Source organism: Silurus aristotelis (assembly GCF_946808225.1).
Source record: "Silurus aristotelis genome assembly, chromosome: 19".
Classification (NCBI taxonomy): Eukaryota; Metazoa; Chordata; class Actinopteri; order Siluriformes; family Siluridae; genus Silurus; species Silurus aristotelis.
Genome location: NC_139592.1, coordinates 7297037 through 7314662, shown reverse-complemented (window position 1 = coordinate 7314662; position 17626 = coordinate 7297037). Strand labels below are relative to the sequence as shown.

Below are 17626 nucleotides of genomic sequence, written 5' to 3'. Positions count from 1 at the left end.
CGTTCGTTTCGTCTACCACCCGTATTTAGACAATCTTTTGTCTGATTGGCTGGCTTTCTACCGTTTTGCCGGACAGTGTCCAATCAGCGCGCAGATAATGAATACCAGCTCCTGGTTTGATCCTAGCGCAATGGGCGGGACTTGTCGGAAAACGGGTGGGAAAACACACACCGTCTCCGCTCCTTCTTTGGCTCCACTCACAGCTCCCATCGATAGTCGGGGGATGTGACCCCGGAACAGGCAGGACGCCTCCTGAGGAACTGCTTAGCCCTTAAATAACACGCAAAACAAAAGAAAGAAAAAGAAATCCTGGACCAGGAAAGGTAAGCGAATTAAATATAGATACATCTATATATATAGATATATACACGAATGCTAGCAAAAAAAAGTGTTAGCATTGAGGATTCTGCTCGCTAGCTTAGCACAGCTAGCCTTAGGTAGTGAGTGTATGGGAACTTCATTGAAGGCTTTGTTAGAAAGCCAGCAGTGCGCTGAGCTCGATTCAGGAAGACACTACACGGGGGAGAGGGTGTTTATTTTTATTTCTTTCCTTTATAAAAACAAAAACCAAAAGAAGACAGGATCGCGAATTGTGTGGCATAACATTTCATTGTATGTTTTATTTAAAGAGAAAAATAAAGCTCCAGGTTGGAGAGAAAGAGAGAGATCTGGAGAGAGAGAGAAAGAGAGAGCTGGAAAGAGGAAGCAGTTCCTCCCCTGGATCCTCAATCTCCAGCACTGCGACTTCAAACCTTTCTCATTCATTTCATATCTTCCAGGATATGGCATTGTGTAGGTCTTGTGTAGTTCCAGGATATTTCCTTTTCACTGTCTTGTCCCTCAGTCCCTCATTGTTCAGATCAGGTGACTCTACTCTGCTTATACACTTCTCATTAATAGGGATGAATCTGATGGATCGTTAACTGATCATCAGGAATGTCTTGGGTTTTAACCCAACACTTCTCGTCTCTCAGGACCGAGTGTTGATCAGAATCTATTTTGGTGTCGCCACACCCTCGAGAAACTCATCATGGACATGATTGTGGTTTATAATCTGTCAATCCAGTCATTTTTCTTTTTATTAATTTTGTGTTGTTTTATTCATCGTGGCTGTGATTTATACTATTTACCCGGGGCAGGTGGATTTATTTGTCCCTGGGGGTGATGATTTCCCCTGCCATGCTTTAAGAAGTTTTATATTCAATCGGGTGAACGTCCTGTGATGGAACTGGTTGTGTTATGTGAGTCTGCTGTTCCTTATGTGCTGTGAAACCAGTATTTGGAAATCATTTTGTGTTGTTTTCTTTATCATGGCTGTGATGTAAATGTTTATTTTCCTGCCCGGTTTTTTAGATGAAGCTCAAGGTTAGGACTCGGCTCAAGGTTCCAACGCCGGGGGCAGGTGGAGCTCTGGTACAGCTCAGGCTCCGTGTCCCTGGGGGTGATGATCAGCTGTTTTTGTACAGCAGTCTTAGGCAAGGCTCAAAACCCCTCCCATGTTCCGACATGCTCTATATGATATGATCCCGCGTTGGAACGTTTTTTCAGAAACACGGCTAGAAACTCATTGTGGACATAACACAAGCGTTTATCATCTGCTGTCCATCCCATAATACTTTTTGTGTAGCGGGTAGTCCTGAACCTGACACGTTAGTTATGATAGCTTTGATATAATGTTTATTTTCAGCCTTCCTGCACGGTTATGGATGCAGCTCAAGGTTTCAAAGCCGGGGCTTCGACATGCTTTACATGTTATGGGGTGAACCTCCTGTGATGGAACTCGATCTCCTCTAGTTTCTTTCAGACGCATAGAGTCGTGACCATGCACACTTATTCTAAGTTTATGGTTTTGTATTATTAACTGATCAGGAATGTCCTGGCTTTAACACAACATTTCTCGTCACTCAGGACTCAGTGTTGATCAGATTCTATTTTAATGTGGCCGCACCCTCGAGGAACTCGAAGCACATGAACGCGACTGTCGCATCGTGGTCGCGACTCGCATGTAGACCGATCACCTGTTCAGGATACCTGACACGAATGTTTGGGGCATTAATTCCGTGGATACGTCAGGTCACGTTTATTATTGCAGCTGTAGTATGTGCTGGCTGGCGAAAATTTTTAAGAGTTCTTTGTCTTTTCTTAAAGAGGAGCGTCTGACACTTGCTGAAGAGGAGGAGATGATGATGATGATGATGATGATTTTTTTCTGGGTTATTGAAATTGGCGGCGGTAACCCCGTAGTTAAGGCATTAGACTTTGGATTGGAAGGTCACAAGTTCAATTCCCATCACCACTGAGCCGCCACTGTTGGGCCCTTGAGCAAGGCCCCTAACCCTCCCCTGCCCAGTTGTAAGTCGCTCTGGATAAAGGCGTCTGCTAAATGCCATAAATGCAAATTGTACATTGCTCCATAAACCCGAACGTGTTTCGATTTACATTAATACGATTTGACTTTTCACAATATTTTAAGTATCGTAGTCAATGATGTCTACTACAGAAACAAAAAAAAAATCGGGATTCGATATCTCGAGTCTCTTTTAAAATACATGACTACACTGATCGCGTGATCTCAGGATGTATTACGAATCCTTTTCCTGTTTATTAGCAGGAACAGTTTTGCTCAGCATCTCATTGTGCACAGAGTTGTGCACGCTCGTCTTATATTCACATGGTATAGCAGGTAATCCTGAACCTAACACGTTATTTATTATGGTTGCGATTATATCCTGCGCAGTTGTGGATTCTCCTCTGCGTTCGGACTCGGCTCGGGGTTCCAAAGCCGGGGCAGGTGGAGCTCTGGCACAGCTCAGCCTCCGTGTCCCTGGGGGTAATGATCAGCTGTCTTTGCACAGCAGGCTTAGGCGAGGCTAAAAACCCCCTGCCGTGCTCCAGCATGCTTTATATACTATGGAGTAAACCTCCTGGAACGGCTCTCACCCCACTTTAGTTTCTTTCAGGCACGTAAGTGCTAGGACATGATCATGACCATACACGCTGATTACAGGTTCATTATATTTGACCTTTTCCGCAAAATCTATTTTAAGGGTCTGCCTCAGTCTAACTAACTCTTGAGGGTACGCTGGAATATAAAAATGATATACATAAGGTTGTTGTAATGCAGTGCGATTCAAAGCAGTTACTTAGCTAGAAGTTGAGTGTTTTCCTATAACAGCATGTACCAGAGTTTTAATTCTGCCCATACAGCGGCGATCGGTTGATAAATAAAATTTTTTAACGTGATGATAAATAATGCCGTGGAACGAATGTGCAGCAGGTTTGTTGCAGTAATCGCAGATGATCATGCTGCTATAAACCTGGAACACTCTAATACCTCTGTCCTGAGTTAAAATTGTTTTTAATTTTTGTGCATTATATTGTTCAGATCACGTGGACACGTACGAGTTCCTCAGATAAACTTTTACTATCGAAATATATATCGTATTAAACAAGGTTACGCACCTTATATTAACGCTTGTGTTCTGTACGGTTTAATTGTTTCTAGATAGACCATTAAACGCTTTTCGTGAAAATTATATTTTATACTGGTGTGTATTTGAACTAGATTCACTATCGTGTTTGTGAACGACACAAATTAACATCGCTTTATTTTTGCGCATCAGTTATAGATCAGTAAACTGACAGCTGAGCATCCGGTTAGATTTTTTTCCCCCTTATGTACCGTGCAACCTGATATTTTATTCTTTTTTATGATCGCTCGATTTAAAATGATTTACGCTCCTCGTTATTTTTCCCCCCGACGCAACCGGTGCAGAGCCAATTAGTCCGAATAAAAACTCGGTTTTACCGCTGCTTTTTCACAAGAATCCTGCACAGGCCTGAGCAAAACTGTAGAGCTCTCTCTCACGCTCTCTCTCTCTCTCTCTCTCTCTCTCTCTCTCTCTCTCTCTCTTTCTCTCTGACTGAGAGCTTGCCTTCTCTGTCTATTTCTTTCCCTCTCTCCCACCTTGGCAGTGAAATCCCAACGGGGCCGACAGACTGCAGTAGCGCTTCTATTGTAATTCATGATGTGCACTCAAATGCCAGACACACGGTTATGTATAGAAGTTAATCCTAATAATTTTTATTTTATTTCTCCTAGTAAACATTTTTTGATTTGTACCCTATACATTTTCACTACTCGCACTAGTTTGTCTGTTCAATGTTCATTTCTGTATAAAAAAAAAAAAATCACAGAAAGCCTGTGTAATGAATCAAGTCTTCAGTTATTTCTCGTAGCACCGAAAACCATCATGCGTAGTCAATCTTTCCATATAACGTTCTACTGTCTGTCATATTACACAGGAGCCAGTGACAGGAAGTTGGATGCAGTTCTGATCTGTGCCTGAGGGGAGTTTATGATTATTTGGCATTTGGTAAATCCCTCCACGGGGTCATATTTCGCATGCTCCCCGCATGCTCATCGCGAACTCCTCGCATACTGCTAACGACTCGTGACCTACTTTTTAGACGTACTTTCGCCACATGCTTCATCACCGCTGCAGCTACATACAGCGACCCATTGTTCTCACGCCGTACAGCCGAAGCGGTGGATTAGCCCTAGATTACAATAAAATCCTTTCTCAAACACGCGAACAGCTCAGCCAAAGCTTCTACCAGCTGGTGCTTGCATTGCTGCGTGACTTGAAAGTTGCTTCTAAACGTTATATTAAGGCAGCATTGATGCATGTATGCACTCTAGAAAGGTCAGCTTTGTAGACGTTGGAAATGAAGTTAGAAATAAAAGTCAGATGTACGGTATAATGATTATACAATTCTAAAATAATAGATAAAATTATAAATGCTATATTCACACTATGGAAGGTTTTATGTACATTCATGAAGGAGGGTGATTGAGCATTAGAAGTGTTAAGTTACAGAGAAACTACAAGCAAATTAATAAATGATTCCTGTTTCTTTTAGCATGAAATGTCTGACTGTACAGTGAATACCTGCAGAAACACTGCTGGCGTTCATGTCCATTGTGACCTTCATCTTTTTAGAAAATCATAGATCTTCCCAAGTTTTTCAAACCACTCCATTTGGTAAAACTATTTATCAGTGATCTTTTGCAGGCAGACAATAAGAAAAGGTTGAAGGTGTCTTAAATATAAACATTTCCATGTTGCTTCATTCAAATATTAGAATATATGTATTATAATTTTATAAAATATAACAATCTATCCGTTCATTATTTTGCATATGTACCATTATTACCTGTATCTGATTATTAAGATTTAAAAAAAAAACTAATTCGTATTAACTAGGGGTGTAACGTACAGGGCTTTCGGTTTGTACACATGTACAGAATGCAATCCTATTTGAGTTAAAATCCGAGTTTTCTTAGGAACGTATTAAGTGGCGGACCGCAAGTTTGTTTGGTCTCCGCCTCGCACTTTGAGCCCATTTTATTTTTTTATTATTAAACATGAAAACATACACAACAATGCCAAGGGCCTTGAAAAAAATTTAAGAAAGTAAAGTTAGCGCAGTGTCACTGTGGCTACTCACGCCGTAGCGGAAATGAGATTAGTTTTGCACGTGCATGAAAACGCTAAAGAATCAGGAAGCGGTCAGTGCCCAGCATGGGCAAGTGTTTTATGTCCAGCTTCAAGATTTTTATTTAAAGGAAGAAAATCCTGACAATTCCACACATCGAGGGATTAAATAGATGAACAATAGAAGGAATGAAGACATTTGTTAAAGTATGCTAAAAAGTAGAGAACAGTTAAGTAGATTGTATCTTTAGAAAATTAAATATTAAATGTAAAACACACACACACACACACACACACACACACACACACACACACACACACACACACACACACACACACATTACAAACACATCTGTATTACCCAAACGGGGTCTAACAGATGTAAACTATAAAATTTTTCCTTTTATTTTATTCATTTAATTTGAGACAATTTAATTGATTACTTTATTTAATCAATGTAATACATTTTTTTTTCGAATTCATTTGATTTATTCTATTTAATTTTTATAAAATATTATTTCGCCAGGCAGGTATTTTATTTTAAATTGCTTAAAAAAAAAATCTAAACTGTTCAAATGTTAATAAGAACCGTGACTTAAAAAACAGGTACCGAGCCGTGAATTTTGTGGAACGTTACACCCCTGGTATTAAAGTATTTGCAACCAAAATATATCACTTCCGATTCACACTGGCATTAAAAGAAGTATGATTTATACCTGGCGCGTTCGTTCTATTCGAACCCTTTTTTTCTGGCTTGAAAAGGAAACCGTCAAACTAGTTTTTCCAGCACAAAAGAGATTTCCACAGCACATCGGTTAATACAAATAACAGAAAACAAATGACAGATTTACTGCAAACACATGATTAGCTGCTGAGGATGTGTGACTTTTGTTTCCATCCCATAATATTTTTCCAATTTTGACTTCTAATGCTGTCCAATTTCTAGTACATGATGCAATTCACACCATTAAAGAGGCAATAGTAGATTTGTTTTATTTCTTACTGGTACAAACAACATGGAAATATGAAAAGTGTCATTTTTAAGCCTCAGTATAAAACTATTATCCGGAAAATTGGTTCTTTTTTTTTTTGTTTAGTTTAGCGAGTCACATGATGCAGGACAATGCTTTGAATGACCTTCTATAATATGGAACTACCTTTATATAAGTGAATGCAATGTTGGTTAACACCCGTGCGGCGAACGTTACGCTAACCTAACTCAAATGCTCAAGACTTTATTCCAAAGGACAACACAAGCACACATTCTCATCGACCACATTCTGCACTTTTATACGTTTGCGATCAGGTGGATTTTTTTTTTACCATCCAGTATTTCCAATTATTTGATTTAAAATGAACAAAAAAGGTTTTTTGCCCTTATTGATCGAATTTGAACCTAATTTCAGAATGTTCATTCTAATTACAGAAATGTTTTTAGAAATTCAGAATTTAACAAATCTTAAAATGGACTAAAATAAAAAATTATTAAAAATATTATTCTAATAAATAAAATTATCAAATAAAAGTTTCAAACCTGAAACATTCATTTCAAGAAAGTTAAAATATTTGACCATATATTTGATATTTATACAAAAGCATTTAATATTGAAAGCATGTAAAAACAGGATGAACGATGGAATTATATGGATCTTAATCTTTTCATGAAGAAAAAAAAAAAGTAAATTTTTTTAATTATTATTTTTTTTTTTTATCATCATATTCTAGTCCTGATTTCCATACTGGAATTTTGATGACTAGTGATGGAGCCCCGGCCCCGAGCTCAGAGATCATTTCTGCCCCATGGTGGTTGTTTGTTCGGTGAGAACGGTTCAGTGATGCAATGTTTTTTTAAGGATTTATATTTAAAATTCCCGACAATGAATCTTGTAGCATGAGTACCTCGACAGCACGTTCACTACATAGACTACTTACTGGTCACCTGATTTTTTTCAGCCACATGCGGTTCTTTCCCAGTATTTTTACCACAAAGTTGAAGGCACACAATTGTATAAAATGTTTTTAGATCCTTTAGCATCAGATTTTCATTTCACCTGAACTAGGAGACCCAACACCTGTTCCAGCATGATAATGACCCTGTGCACAAATCCAGCTCCATGAAGATATGGTGTACATGGGTTGAAGTGGAAGATCTTAAATGGCCTGCTCTAGAGCTCTGACCTCAACCCTACTGAACATCTTGAGATGAAATAAAACTCTACCTGCACTCCAGGCCTCCACCAAAATCGAGTGGAACATCTTCCTAGAAGAGCGGAGGTTCTTAACAGCAAATAGGGACTAAATGTGGATTGGGATATTTCAAAAAACACATGCAGATCTTTTGGGCAGGTGCCCACAAACATCTCCAAGAACAGTGATAACCAAAAGCCAAGAAAGACACTTTAGTATAATGTTTCTTCTGGAAATTATTCATCATATCATAACCAAATGTTAGGAACAGCAAAAAACATAGCAGTTGACCCCATAATAAAAAATAGCTGTTTCTTTGCACTTTGCCTACATTTTGGTTTTCAGAACAGACACCCATCTTTGCTCACATCTCCAAAAATCAATTCTTCCTCCACATTTTTTTTAATTTTATTTCTTCAACACAACCACAGATCGATAGCTAAAGTACTTTATTGTCAGCGGTACGGATATTTTTGCGATTGTGACAATGCAACCCAGTACATTATTTTTAACTCTGATCCATGGCCTGGGATTAGTTTGAAATCCGCTCAAGTATTTCCTTAAAGCTCAGCGTTCATGTTAATGCCGACTGCACTAAATGCTTCGAATGTACAGTGAGTCGAGTACGTAACAGGGTTGCGAGACTAATGTGTGACCTCAGTGACCCTGCCACATACGAGACATTATCACATTGCACTGCCGGGATACTGGATGCTACAGTGCAGTAAGGAGAGGAATAATCATTTGAGTTACAATACGAGTTGATTTCATTATCGTCTGAAGTTTAGTTCAGGAAAACTCTCTCAGCGGGGTTCAGTCCGGCTGTGACGCTTCCAGTTTGGGGTTAAATTTAAAGGGGATGACAGGGTAATTTCCTAATTTACAGCTTTGTCCAAGTTTTTCTCTATGTGATGAAAAACAATTACAGAACTATTGTTCTTCACCAACGTCAGTTTTAGTCCCGTACATACGCACATGCTTAATCATTTCACACCTTTTTACCTGACTTAAGATTTGCAGTGCAGTGATACTCAGTCAGACATAAATTGATGCTTAGTTTACATTGTGTGAACGTAACATGATCATATGAACATGTGATACAAACATCCGGGTTTGTAAAAAAATTAAACTCAATACCTAGACTTAAATTTTTTTGTTGCACAGAGTTTTATTTTTTAGACATTTTTTGGAGTAGATTTGCAGTTAATCAGGGTGTAACAGTACACGTATTCGTGACTAACTTTTTCACATCGATCCACTTCCTGCCACCGATAATGCTAGCGATTATTTACCGTTTGCTTTAAGGAATTCTTTTGAAAGGAGAAATCCTGACAATTCTGCATATCAGGGGAGTGAATGAATGAATGAATGAATGAATGAAGGATGGAAGGAATGAACATATTTGTTAAAGTATGCTGAAATAAGTAGAAGAGTTAAGTAGAACACACCTTTAGAAAATTTTATATTAAATGTAACACACACACATATACACATCTGTATAGTGTATTGAGGTTAATTAGATTTATTCAATTTAATTTTTATTCAATATTCTAAAATATAATTTTATATATTATTTAACCACACAGGCATTAAACTGGTTTTAAAAATGTAAACTGTTGATGCTCACAAATGTTAGAAAAAACGTTAAAAAACGAATAATTAAATTTATTCTATTTAATTTTTCTAAAAAAATTATTTAAACAAGCAGGCATTTTATTTAAAATTGTTCAAAAAATATTATTTGTCTTTAGTGCTGAAGCATTGTTTCACTGCAAAATCTCATTTATTGCACAGTAGTTCATCTTTGTTCCAGAATGGCTTTGGTGGAAAACTGTAGCTAGTTCACAATAAATAGCTGATTAATAGACTAACAGAGTCGATCTGACAGTTTACAAACCACCTTTTGACTTGCATTTCAGCTACCAGCCGTACCAGCACAAGCATGACCACGGCTTAGAGATTAAAGATTGACTCGTGCCCAATTTGCTGCTTTTAAGTTTTCAAGTTTATCATCTTTTGTCTAATGGATTTCTTATTCATGGTCTTCAGAGTCTATGATTACTGAGGATTATAGCAGGATTTCTACTGATGATGTGCAGAGGGGGTTTCCTGAGCCTCACATTGAAGTGAATTTTATTGCTCCTAGTAAGACACGCGTTCTTGGCACGAGCAGACATTGACGGGATTTTTCTTTTTGGTCTTTTTTTTTTTTTACTTTTTTTTTTTTTTCTTTTTGCTCTTTTTGTTTTCTTCAGTGGCAGATTAACCTTTTTTTTTTTTTTTTTTACTGGGTGTCACATTGTGAAGCAGACAAATATGGATGCTTTATGCATATGTATGTTTATTATTAGTGACATTCTACTCAACATAGAGCATTAAAAAACTAAACATGTCTTAAAGGTCATAGATGTTTTTCAAAGAAATTTTTCATGTCTGTTAACCGCATGGAAAAAAGAACATAGAAAAACTAAAGTTTCCCATAACTTATTTTTATTTGTACTGAGCAAGTTGCGCAAACAAACAAGCCTGTTTACATTTTCAGGTGACAGGGCAGTTTGTAAAAAATACTCTTATGTAAATGTTTTAAATTAATGATGGTGTTTTTAAATTACATAAATCATCAGGACACCAAACGGAACTTTTGCTTTGTTTCCACACGGACGGTTTTAATTGCCGAATGTGTGCATTATGGCGGATTTTCGTGCCATGATGCACACACATAAGTAACGTACAAATATGTAGCCTGAACAACAATCGCATAAAATGTGAACAATTTTAAAGATGCATTACATGGTTTTTTTTTCAAAATCTTTTTCATACATTTTAAATCGTACGTTTAAAAAAAAAAAAAAAAACCTACTTGAAGCAGCATTATCTTCAATTTCTTATAGATTGAATTTTTTTTTTTGTTAGTTTATTTTGCGCATAATTTTTTTTTAAATGGAAGATCTAAATACACAGTTGTTTGTTAATGATATATATTAATTTATTTTGTAATGCAACACAACTTAAGAAAATCTATTTAGGAAGTTGTTTTTTTTTTTGTTTTTTTTTTTTTTTTTTTATCCAATCAGCTGCTTTTGATGAATTTTATACCAACCTCATTTTGTAATCGTTTTCCAAAAAATCGCTGCTGAAAATAGAAATTATACACTAATTGGACAAAAATATTGGGACACCTGACTGTTTCAGCCATATGTGGTTCCTCCCCAAACTGTTACCACACAGTTAGAGGCACACAGTTCTATAGGTTGTCTTTAGATGTGAAAGCATTACATTTTCCCTTCACCTAAACTAGAACGCCTCAATGTGTTCCTGCATGGTTTGCGTTGTAAGATCTTGCGTGACCTGCTATAGAGCTCTGACCTCAACCCAACTGAACATCTTTGGGATGAATTGGAATGCTGAATGCACCCCAGGCCTCCTCACCTCACTTACATCAGTACCTGACTTTACTAACACCCTTGTGACTTAATGAGCACAAATCCTTACAAGCACACTCCAAAATCTAGTGGAACATCTTCCCAGAAGAGTGGAGCTTATTATAACAGCAGATGAAGACTAAAAGCACATACTCATCTTTTGTACAGGTGTCAACAAACTTGGGTCCATATAATGTATATTGTAGTGAGAGTTTGTGACGGTTTTTCCAGGCTGCCAGAAGAAGTGGACTGAAGTTCCTTCATGGAGAGACCAGTTTTTAGTCACAACTGGGTACAATTCAGTTAAATGTACTGCATTCAAGTCTTCGTGGATATGATTTGATGCAGCCAGCAGGAACATTACATTTAGCTGTGTACCAAGTGAATACTTTTCACACTTCACACATAAGCATGATGTAAATAATTGTCTCATTCCTTATTTTTCTGGGTGGAGGAGGTGCTCAAGCACTCCCAGGGTAAACTTGCAGTTTTTAGTCAAGCTGCTTATAATCTTCCTACATGTACATTTCATAGCTTTTATTTCCCCGGAGGATTGTTTTATCCACAGACTTGCAGACGACGAGCGGTGCGAAAGGCGTCACTGTGAACCTGCGCCGTGTCCCCGTTTGCGTTTTCAGCACGCCGTGTGCGAGATCCTGGTGTCTCTCCGAGCTGTCAGGCTCGTCTCTCTTGCACTGAGCCCAGACATGATCAAATGAGCAGAAGGGAATGAGGGAGGGTGTGTGAGAGAGTCTCTGAAGAGCTGCCTCCCCCTGAAGGTGTACCCAGTGTCTCAGCGGTGCAGAGATGACACGTCTGTCCCCCTTTGTCTTTCATCTCTCTCTTTCCCTCTCGCGCTCTCTCTCTCACGCTTCCTCTCTGTGCCAGCATTCATCATCCCCCACTCCTGCCTGTAAAATGCCAGAGATGAGAGGATTTTTTTTTTTTAATGCGATGCAGTCTCCTTTGACGCTCTGCCCTTTGGTGACTTCTGGATACAGAGACTGTGAATTATCATTATTATTTTTTTCCAGGGGAATTTTTTTCCTCCGTCCTGTCCATAAGCTGAAATTAATGCGTTTTAACGAACATCATGTTGTGCCCTAAGGAGCAAATCCAGCATAAAAACCATGATTAGGTGAATTGGGTTACTCTCATTTAAGATAGATATATATATATTTTTTTCTCCTTCAATCTGTATGCCATGAAAACTAAGAAGGTCTTTTCGATTAAACATAACCCTACATCACATGGGTTTTTAATATCTGTTGGAGTGTTTGTGCATATAAATGAACCAGGGATTCTGCCTGATTTTTCACAAATAAATGCATTTTCCATGATTTGGTTTTTTTCTTCCCGTTTCTCTTTTTTTTTTTTCTCATGTTTGTCACGCTTTTGCTTTTTGCAAGGAAATGATCCGAAGTGTCAGGTTTATGACTGAAGGTTTATGACTGCTGCTTTGTTAGGCAATTATGTCATTAAAATGAAGTGTGTTTTGCTACTTCAGCGCAAGATGTTGTGAAGAAGTTGACAAGGACATTGATGGAAGGAAATATCACCTGTCGGGGCACAAACCTTTTTTCTGCAATTTGCATTCCTTCCCCGCCTTTGTGTCACTAAAAGCGCTGCACAGGGAGTCTGGATGTGGAACAAGGCCATTAGCGAGTGAGTAAGCGAGATTGGTAGAGACGGAGCGAGGGGGGGGAGCAGGGAAAGCAACGAGCTCGAAGAAAAACCTGCATTAAATGTAGACAAGGGTCATTTATGACCCTCCTACATCATGACATTCTGTGGGTTTCATTAGGCTGTGCATGTGTGTACATCCTTCCTTTCACATCTATCAACAGATGTGGATAGGAAAAGGATTGTGATTCATGGGTTTCATTAGAAATATTACTTTTTTTTTTTTTCATGCTTTTTTTTAAATTGATTTTACGAATAAGTCTGCTTATTGTGGCTTTAAAATGTTAGGTGGAATCATTCGACACTCACCAGCCAGATCTCTCATGTTGTTGTACGACATGCAATTCCAAATGACCACATCCTTATTGAACAATTGTTCATTCTGCATTACATGGCAGTGTAACAGCAATGATTGGTCAGTGCTGCTCTGACTAATCATTCACCAATCAAAAGACCCTGTCTTTCGTTAAAGCCTGTGTAAAGTTCATTAGTTTCAGTGTTGACGGCTTATAGACAGGTGCGGCTTATTTATGTTTAAAATAAAATGATTTGTAAAATTCAGTGGGTGTGGCTTATATTTGGGTGCGCTTAATAGTCTGGAAATTACGGTGGTTATTCCTTATGATAAACTGCAATAGTTATAAATCTACACCTCACATTAATCTTGTTAAAATTTCAGTGGTGCTTCAGGACCAGGGGGGATGAACCGGGAGGAGGCCCCTGGCAAGTCTCCTGAGGAGATGTACATTCAGCAGAAGGTGCGAGTGCTCCTCATGTTGAAGAAGATGGGATCAAATGTAAGTATGAGTTTGTACACGTCCAAACAGATAAATGCATATTTTCTTGCTTTATATCGACGAAGATGTGAAGCATCTCCGTTGCATGTTGTTTACTGGGCTGCTCGTATCCCCCTCTTGCAGCTGACGCCGAGCGAGGAAGCGTTCCTGCGGAACTATGCAGGCGTGGTGCACAGTCAGATGAGCCAGCTGCCACAACACAATATAGACCAGGGTAAGCATTCACTGCACAACAGCTTCAGTCAGTCCCTCAGTCTCTGGGTGTAGGTAGGATGTATTTGCATCAGTAATATGATGAACACTGGAGTAATAATCTTTAGTGTCTTTAGGTTGAATTAGCTTTTTTTGTAAGGAGTGAAAGCTGAACTTTGTGTCTAATTATTGCTAGTTTAGGGATGAATAATTATTCCATTATTAATTCTCTAACACTGCGTAATTTTCGCGGTATTAGTGCTAAATCACTGCACAATAGTCCAATTATTACTGCTCTAACACTGCACAATAGTCCCGTTATTACTGCTCTAACACTGCAAAATAGTCCCGTTATTACTGCTCTAACACTGCAAAATAGTCCCGTTATTACTGCTCTAACACTGCAAAATAGTCCCGTTATTACTGCTCTAACACTGCAAAATAGTCCCGTTATTACTGCTCTAACACTGCAAAATAGTCCCGTTATTACTGCTCTAACACTGCAAAATAGTCCCGTTATTACTGCTCTAACACTGCAAAATAGTCCCGTTATTACTGCTCTAACACTGCAAAATAGTCCCGTTATTACTGCTCTAACACTGCAAAATAGTCCCGTTATTACTGCTCTAACACTGCAAAATCGTCCCGTTATTACTGCTCTAACACTGCAAAATCGTCCCGTTATTACTGCTCTAACACTGCAAAATCGTCCCGTTATTACTGCTCTAACACTGCAAAATCGTCCCGTTATTACTGCTCTAACACTGCAAAATCGTCCCGTTATTACTGCTCTAACACTGCAAAATCGTCCCGTTATTACTGCTCTAACACTGCAAAATCGTCCCGTTATTACTGCTCTAACACTGCAAAATCGTCCCGTTATTACTGCTCTAACACTGCAAAATCGTCCCGTTATTACTGCTCTAACACTGCAAAATCGTCCCGTTATTACTGCTCTAACACTGCAAAATCGTCCCGTTATTACTGCTCTAACACTGCAAAATCGTCCCGTTATTACTGCTCTAACACTGCAAAATCGTCCCGTTATTACTGCTCTAACACTGCAAAATCGTCCCGTTATTACTGCTCTAACACTGCAAAATCGTCCCGTTATTACTGCTCTAACACAATAACAATAGATGTTTATAGACTGTAAATATGTTACAGTAGGTTTTAATGATGTTATATAGAGGAACTGGGTTCAGTGTTAATAAATATATATAAATATACAGTGGGTACGGAAAGTATTCAGACCCCCTTAAATTTTTTACTTTTTGTTATATTGCAGCCATTTGTTAAAATCATTTAAGTTCATTTCTTTTCCTCATGAATGTACACATAGCACCCCATACTGACAGAAAAACACAGAATTGTTGACCTTTTTGCAGATTTATTAAAAAAGAAAAACTGAAATATCACATGGTCCTAAGTATTCAGACCCTTTGCTGTGACACTCATATATTTAACTCAGGTGCTCTCCATTTCTTCTGATCATCCTTGAGATGGTTCTACACCTTCATTTGAGTCCAGAAATGTTTGATTATACTGATTGGACTTGATTAGGAAAGCCACACACCTGTTTATATAAGACCTTACAGATCACAATGCATGTCAGAGCAAATGAGAATCATTAATGTCAAAGGAACTGCCTGAAGAGCTCAGAGACAGAATTGTGGCAAGGCACAGATCTGGCCAAGGTTCCAAAAAAATATTTGCTGCACTTAAGGTTCCTAAGAGCACAGTGGCCTCCATAATCCTCAAATGGAAGACATTTGGGACGACCAGAACCATTCCTAGAGCTGGCCGTCCGGCCAAACTGAGCTATCGGGGGAGAAGAGCCTTGGTGAGAGAGGTAAAGAAGAACCCAAAGATCACTGTGGCTGAGCTCCAGAGATGCAGTCGGGAGATGGGAGAAAGTTGTAGAAAGTCAACCATCACTGCAGCCCTTCACCAGTGGGGCTTTATAGCAGAGTGGCCCGACGGAAGCCTCTCCTCAGTGCAGGACACATGAAAACCCGCATGGAGTTCTCCAAGATGGTGAGAAATAAGATTCTCTGGTCTGATGAGACCAAGATAGAACTTTTTGGCCTTAATTCTAAGCTGTATGTGTGGAGAAAACCAGGCACTGCTCATCACCTGTCCAGTACAGTCTCAACAATGAAGCATGGTGGTGGCAGCATCATGCTGTGGGGGTGTTTTTCAGCTGTAGGGACAGGACGACTGGTTGCAATCAAGGGAAAGATGAATGCGGCCAAGCACAGGGATATCCTGGACAAAAACCTTCTCCAGAGTGCTTTGGACCTCAGACTGGGCTGAAGGTTTACCTTCCAACAAGACAATGACCCTAAGCACACAGCTAAAATAACGATGGAGTGGCTTCACAACAACTCTGTGACTGTTCTTAAATGGCTCAGCCAGAGCAATGACTTAAACCCAATTGAGCATCTCTGGAGAGACCTAAAAATGGCTGTCCACCAACGTTTACCGTCCAACCTGACAGAACTGAAGAGGATCTGCAAGGAGGAATGGCAGAGGATCCCCAAATCCAGGTGTGAAAGACTTGTTGCATCTTTCCAAAAAAGACTCCTGGCTGTATTAGATCAAAAGGGGGCTTCTACTAAATACTGAGCAAAGGGTCTGAATACTTAGGACCATGTGATATTTTAGTTTTTCTTTTTTAATAAATCTGCAACAGTGTCAACAATTCTGTGTTTTTCTGTCAATATAGGGTGCTATGTGTACATTAATTAGGAAAAGAAATGAACTTAAATGATTTTAGCAAATGGCTGCAAAAAAAAAAAAGAGTGAAAAATTTAAGGGGGTCTGAATACTTTCCGTACCCACTGTGTATATATATATATATTATAATGAAGGAGGGATGGTATGAACCAACAATAGCAATAACAGTTTAGACAAATAGAAATAATTGTGCTAAAGCGTATATATAGAAATATATGTGAGTGTTATGTAGGGAATAAAGACAGAAAATGTTAAAGATGTTGTTCATTGCCCCCAAAGTGTATTAGTTTTCCATACAAAAATTATAACAGTTCTAACAGAAAATTTACCAAATTAACAATTATATATTTACATGAAAATCTGGACGTTTTCACACATCGGTCCCTGTGAATTGAACTGTTACTGTAGAAACCAGTGATTTGCCTTGCAGCCAACGCTGTCCGTGCTGTCGTTATGTAAGGAATAACACGGAACAGGTCGTACAGTTTTATGAGAATAAATGCAACAGGGGAGCATTGCAAAATGATGTGCGACAGCTAGACATGTCTTCTAACAAAGACAACCCCGTCAATGATTGTTTCATTATGTTAAACAGCACATCTTTTAATCTGCTATTGGTCTTGGGTCATGTAAAGCATTTGTATACATACCTATTTCAGTGTGGGAGAAATATAAAAATGTTTTAAAGTCTGAGCTTGTTCCAGCATTTGGTCTTAGACATGCTGTGGTATAGGGAAAATGAAACCTTCTAAACAGGTTACAGGATTTAACAGTGCTGTGATGTATAGGGAGTTACAAAACAATTCTAAAAATATAGTTTATGAAATGTTTTTAATCATGACTGATGTATTATTATTATTATCATTATTAATAATAATGATAATAATAATAATTAATAATAATTAATAATAATAATATTTTACATAGTAATTGTTATTCACCACCAGGGGGCGCCATGCATTGAGTCCGTGCTATACTGTATCTCAAGTAAACAGTTTACACCCCACTTGCTGCAGGTTTTTTTTAAATCTGTTTATAAATAATGCATGATGATGTGTGAGGTGGATAGAAAGGTCTGTTAGTATGAGCTTTGACAACATGCATGTTT

At 38.5% G+C, this 17626-nt stretch overlaps 1 protein-coding gene across 3 annotated transcripts in view; it reads left to right on the top strand.

Moving 5' to 3' along the window:
- The first annotated feature begins 164 nt into the window (after positions 1-164).
- Positions 165-17626, top strand: part of ctnnbip1 (catenin, beta interacting protein 1) — a 31022-nt gene continuing 13560 nt past the window's right edge. For all 3 annotated transcript variants that reach the window (XR_014538043.1, XR_014538044.1, XM_083569956.1), the window contains exons 1-3: positions 165-323; positions 13470-13587; positions 13711-13801. Coding sequence is in view for 1 of the 3 variants with exons in the window: in XM_083569956.1 (XP_083426082.1) it covers positions 13492-13587; positions 13711-13801 (187 nt within the window). In the remaining 2 variants the exon portion in view is untranslated. The remainder of the gene's footprint in view (positions 324-13469; positions 13588-13710; positions 13802-17626) is intronic.